At 33.4% G+C, this 5,422-nt stretch overlaps 1 protein-coding gene across 1 annotated transcript; it reads right to left on the bottom strand.

The window, feature by feature from the left end:
* Positions 1–313: 313 nt before the first annotated feature.
* Positions 314–1,756, bottom strand: LOC107169843 (general transcription factor II-I repeat domain-containing protein 2A-like). Its single transcript, XM_089223401.1, has 2 exons — positions 404–1,756; positions 314–340 (listed from the first exon to the last, which is right to left on the bottom strand). Exons 1-2 carry the CDS (start codon positions 1,754–1,756, stop codon positions 314–316), a joined length of 1,380 nt encoding a protein of 459 aa, XP_089079527.1.
* Between the last annotated feature and the right edge of the window lie 3,666 nt (positions 1,757–5,422).

Genomic DNA, 5,422 nt, shown 5'->3' on the forward strand with positions numbered 1-5,422 from the left:
AAAAAGCGGCTTTACAAACATATGTTGATCCAAACATTGTACACAGTTTTGAAACCAGGCGTTTTAGTTCTGGGTATTTACTTGAACAAACGTATTTCATCCAGAATTGATCGTACTGTAAAAAGTTGGTGACTTGAGTAAATTTTTCCTTTAAACTCATGTCTTCCTGGAATTCGATTATCTCCATCTGTAGGGCAGCTTTATTAGAGCCAAAAACGCTTGTGGCTTCACTACTCCATTCGCCGTTGGGATGTAATGAAAAACAATTATTCAAAATTTGCACTACATTCTCAATTTTTTTGAAATCAGTAAATCAATTTTCAAATTCAGATTTAAGTTTCTTTATAAAATTAATGAACTGATTGATATCAATATCATTATTATCTTCAGCGTCATCAAAAACAGTATTTAAGTTCGGAAATTGCAAACGTTCGTTTTCTATATCTTCAACAAAGAGATCCATTTTCCTTGAAAAACATTTGATTTCTGACAGTAGATGGCACACTAATTTTCCTTTACCTTGTAGTTTGAAATTTAAATCGTTGATATGTTTAAATATATCTGTCAAAAAAGCGATAGATGTGACATGTTCTTTTATTTCAAGGAAATCTAAATAGTTTTTTGCGCATAATTGATCACTGCTAGACAAGAATAACTTTATCTCGTCCAATATTGCGAAAAATCGTTGAAGTACCAAACCTTTGCTCAACCACCTTACATTATTGTATAGCTGTAAATCACCATATTGTGATTTAACTTCATCGAGAAATGATTTAAATTGACGGTGCTTCAATGATGATTTGGCTCGAATAAAGTTTACTATTTTGATCACTTGTGTCATTGTAGCTTCGAGATTTAAATTTAACTTGCAACACAACACACTTTGATGGATAATGCAGTGATAAGATATTATCTTGTTATTGCATTTCGGATTATTAATTAGTCTCTGAACAAAACCTTTTTTATTTCCAATCATCGATGGCGCGCCGTCTGTTGTTAATGAAATAAGTTTTTTCATATCTAATTTATATTTTTCGAAATATTCTATAACAGCTTTATATATGTCTTCACCACAAGTGGTCCCTAAGAGTGGTAAAATAGTTAATATTTCTTCAACAAACTGTTCACTGGTATTGTCGAAATATCGCACAAAAATACACAACTGAGCTGTATCAGTCTTATCACACGATTCATCCATAGCTAAAGCATAATAACCCGTGGCCGATAAGGATTGTATTAAATTAGAATGATTCTCCTTTGCTAATAGTTCTGTATTTCGAGTATTTGAAGACGCAGATAACGGAATATTACGAATAGTCTCCATAATATCATTTTTACTATCAAATAACGCATTTCCAGCTTCAATCATACATTCTTTGATTATATCAGCATCGGTAAACGGTTTCATGTGTTTAGCAAGTATCCATGAAATACGCATAGAAGCCTCTGTACATTTTTCTTGTTCACTCATTGCCTTGTTAATAATTTGAGTCGATGTCGAATAAGATAAATATAAACTCTCAATTTTGGATTTACGAAGATTACTTCCTACCAGGTACTTTTCACTAAACGATTTGTGTTTAGTCTCATAATGTCTTTTCAGATTTGAACTTTTGATGATGGCTACGGTTTGTTGACAAATCAAACAAACAGGTAAAGCTCCAACACGGTTAGGTAATGTAAAACAATATAAATCAGTCCATTCTGCGAGAAACTGTCGATTTTCAGCTTCTACTTTTCTTTTTTTTCTTTCCATATTCAAAATACACACAGTGCAATAAACGGTTTGAACTTATGAACACTATCTATACTCGAAACTCGTCTGTCGCGTCGCGGCACATACGGATTACTGCGAACTATACACGCGTTCTACGTAGACAGACGCTCGATGTTATGATCTTATCTTATTATTTATTATCGGATTTAAACTAGATAAAAACTATTCCGTGGATAAGGCCCGTTTCATACGCGCCACTCCGACGATGGCGCGTTTGCCTCGCCAGTATGGCGCATATGAATTTAATCAATGTAAAATGAAAACGCGCGCGCGGTCCGTAAAAAAAGTGCTCGAGGTCCGTATCCGGACCGCGGTCCGCCAGTTGGTGACCCCTGCCATAGACAATACAAATATTATAATTTATTATCAAATGTAATAAGTACAATATAAAGTGAATAATTATAGAATATGTTTTATACGTGAAAATGCCCTTTTACTAAATTAATTTTGAAAAGAAACTAGAAACATTTTTTTCCATTGATTGGTTGAGATCTGTGTTAATCGTTTTACTTGAGCTTGGCATGTAGTTTGAGTAAATTAGTGGCTGAATTTCGGGCTGTTGAGATTCTGGTTGCTGAATATTTGGTTGTTTATAATTGGCTTGTTCTGGTTCGTTTGTATGAGAGATTGGCGGTGTCGTATTAGAGAGATGTTGAGAGTTTTGCATTACCGTGTTAGAGAGATGTTGAGCATTTGGCATTGTCGTATTAGAGAGATGTTGAGCATTTGAAATTGTCGTATTAAAGAGATGTTGAGAGTTTTGCATTACCGTGTTAGAGAGATGTTAAGCATTTGGAATTGTCATGTTAGAGAGATTGCTCAAATATTCGAGGTATATATGTAGGATGATAAAGTTGAGGATTAAATTGTAGCAAGTCATTAGTTTCGAATGTATGGTGTGGTTGACTGTTCATTACTTTAAAATCTTTAGTGAGTGCCTCAAGCTCCCCTTTTCGAGCGTATACGGCCTGGTTTCCTTTAAGGGAACGTAGCTTGTGGGCTATATACTTTCCGTAGGCTTCAAATTCATCATCGGGACGAATAGCTTTTAGTTGCTGTCTCGCTAGCTGCATCACCTCATCTGTCGGAGTTAGTTTTTTTTTCCGCTTTGGCTGCGGTCCGATAGGTGATGGTGTCACACTTCGTGATGTAGTTGATCTATCATCACCTGATGTTGGCACGACTGATGTGGTGACCTCTCGTTGGTAGGAATGGTCTAAATCTGTAGATTCAGAATCTTCCTGAAATATAATAGAGCATATATTTTTAGTTGCCTTAAAAAGTATAAGAATATACTATGGTAGACACAACAATTTTTGTTAATTTTTTAGAAATTTAAACTTCAAAATTTTAATTTTAAATAATTAAAAAAATTATGCATAGTATTTTTGATATTTTTCAGCTGCATAACTAAAGCCTTGTATTAACTTTTCAAGTTATTTGAACGAATCAAATTTTATTGACATTCATAGAAAAAAAAACTAAAACTACTTAAAACTGAAAATGTCCATAAACAGCTTAAGACAAGTCAAAATATTTTAAAAATTGTATGGTGTATAGAAAATGCTAATATAAAATTATAAACATTCAGTAAAAATGTCATGTATCTACGTCCTACGAACATTTGTTTTAGAGTTATACCAAAAACTAAAATCGATTTTGCGTAAAAATTCCTGTTTTCCTTAATTTTTTGTTTTGTTTTTACCGGTGCATATTATGGAAACTATTGGAAGTTTTTATTTTTGACCCCCCAAAGTACCAACTAGTACTAGATTCACTTTCCTATCAGAAAAGATACTGTTGAAAACACACACACACAATCACACATCGCTCTGCTCAGAATCTAAAGAAACTTTTTTTATTCCAGTTTCCTAAAACAGCAAATGAGTGGATGAAAATCGCTTCAGATTTTGAAGAGAAGTGGCAATTTCCTCATTGTTTTGGTGCGATCGATGGCAAACATGTCCAGATCGTTCCACCAAAGGATAGTGGTTCCCAATACTACAACTACAAAAAGACACATAGTATAGTCTTAATGGCTATTGCAAACGCTCACTGCGAATTTATATATTGTGACGTAGGAACGAACGGTAGAATATCTGACGGAGGTGTGATAAATAACACTATTTTCTACGAACGACTTGTAAATAACCAATTGGATATTCCTGCACCTGAACCAGTAAGCTTCGATCTTGACCTGGAATATGTTTTTGTGGGGGATGATGCTTTTGCGATGTGACCTGATCTTATTAAGCCTTACAGTCGAGATTCACTTAATAATGAGAGAAGAATATGTAACTATCGGATATCGAGAGCACGGCGAGTGGTTGAGAACAGTTTTGGAATTTTAACATCAAGATTTCGTATTTTTAACAGTGCAATTAATTTACAAGTGGAAACTATTGAATCAGTAGTTCTCGCATGCTGTGCCTTGCACAATTTATTACGCAAAAAATCAGTTTCCTACACCTCTCTTGAATGCTTTGATCACGAAAATACTATGGATGGTACTATTCAACTAGGTGCAAGGTGTAATCCCGATATATTACACAACCTCGAACGACGTTCAGGAGGTCAAGTTTTACAAAGAGCAAAAATTATTCGAGAAAAGTTTTGTACATATTTCAACGGTGAGGGGTCTGTTCCTTGGCAAGAAAAAAGTGCATTGAACGTTTGAAATTTACAGTTCTTGAAAAAAGATCATCATATTAACTGCTTGTAAGAATTTAGTTTTATTTAGTTTTATAGCGATTTTTTCACTTTACCCACTAGATTACAAACAATTCATTTGAACACTATTTATCATTAATTCATTAATACATAGTAAAGTATAATATTATACTACATAACATTTATATAAAATTATTAATAATTATTGTTCATTATTATTATTAATTATTATTATAAATTATTATTATTATTATTATTATTATTTATTATTAATTATTAAGCTAATTTTACTATAAATAAAAATAATTTGACTTACAATATATTGTTGTGTTTCTTCGTCCTCGTCATCCATTGTGTTCCTAGTAGGTCTTACAGAGTCCTGGTCGTTCAAAAAATGCAGAAGGTCGAAATACCACAAACTAGGTTTATAGATTTCATCCGCTCCAGCCCCAGATTTTGACGAATTATTAACTTTTGATAGTTCTTTCTTATAAACCGTACGCAATGCATTAATTTTTTTCACAACAGTGTTTCTGTCTGCCGAGGGATCAAACTCTTTGTACTTTTTAACCATCTATTCATAAGCAAGGCTTTTTTTATTTCTGTCTGAGTATTCTTTGCTTTTAACAAGCCACAAGCAGGGAAAACTTTTATATAGCTCAATAACTTCTCTCAAGAAGTCTCGAGGTGTTTGCTTGTCACGAGGTGTTTGTTCTGCCATGATAATTTGAGTAAAAATAAAAAAAATTATCAACAAAAAACGAACTATCCTCCGTGAACGGCCAATGCAAACTAAATCAAATTGTAGCGATAAATTGTTGCTACATGTTTACATGTTCCAACTTGTCGTTACGATTTGCAGAAATTGATGCCGCTCGGCTTCAATCATACGATCCAATTCCAATTCCAATAAATCGCTACAATGTCATATTTATACATAACGATAAATCGAAACAATTCGATCGTTACGATAAA

The sequence above is a fragment of the Diuraphis noxia genome, unplaced genomic scaffold (genome assembly GCF_037042655.1).
Source record: "Diuraphis noxia isolate RWA-SAM2 unplaced genomic scaffold, SU_Dnox_SAM2 contig0001, whole genome shotgun sequence".
NCBI lineage: Eukaryota > Metazoa > Arthropoda > Insecta > Hemiptera > Aphididae > Diuraphis > Diuraphis noxia.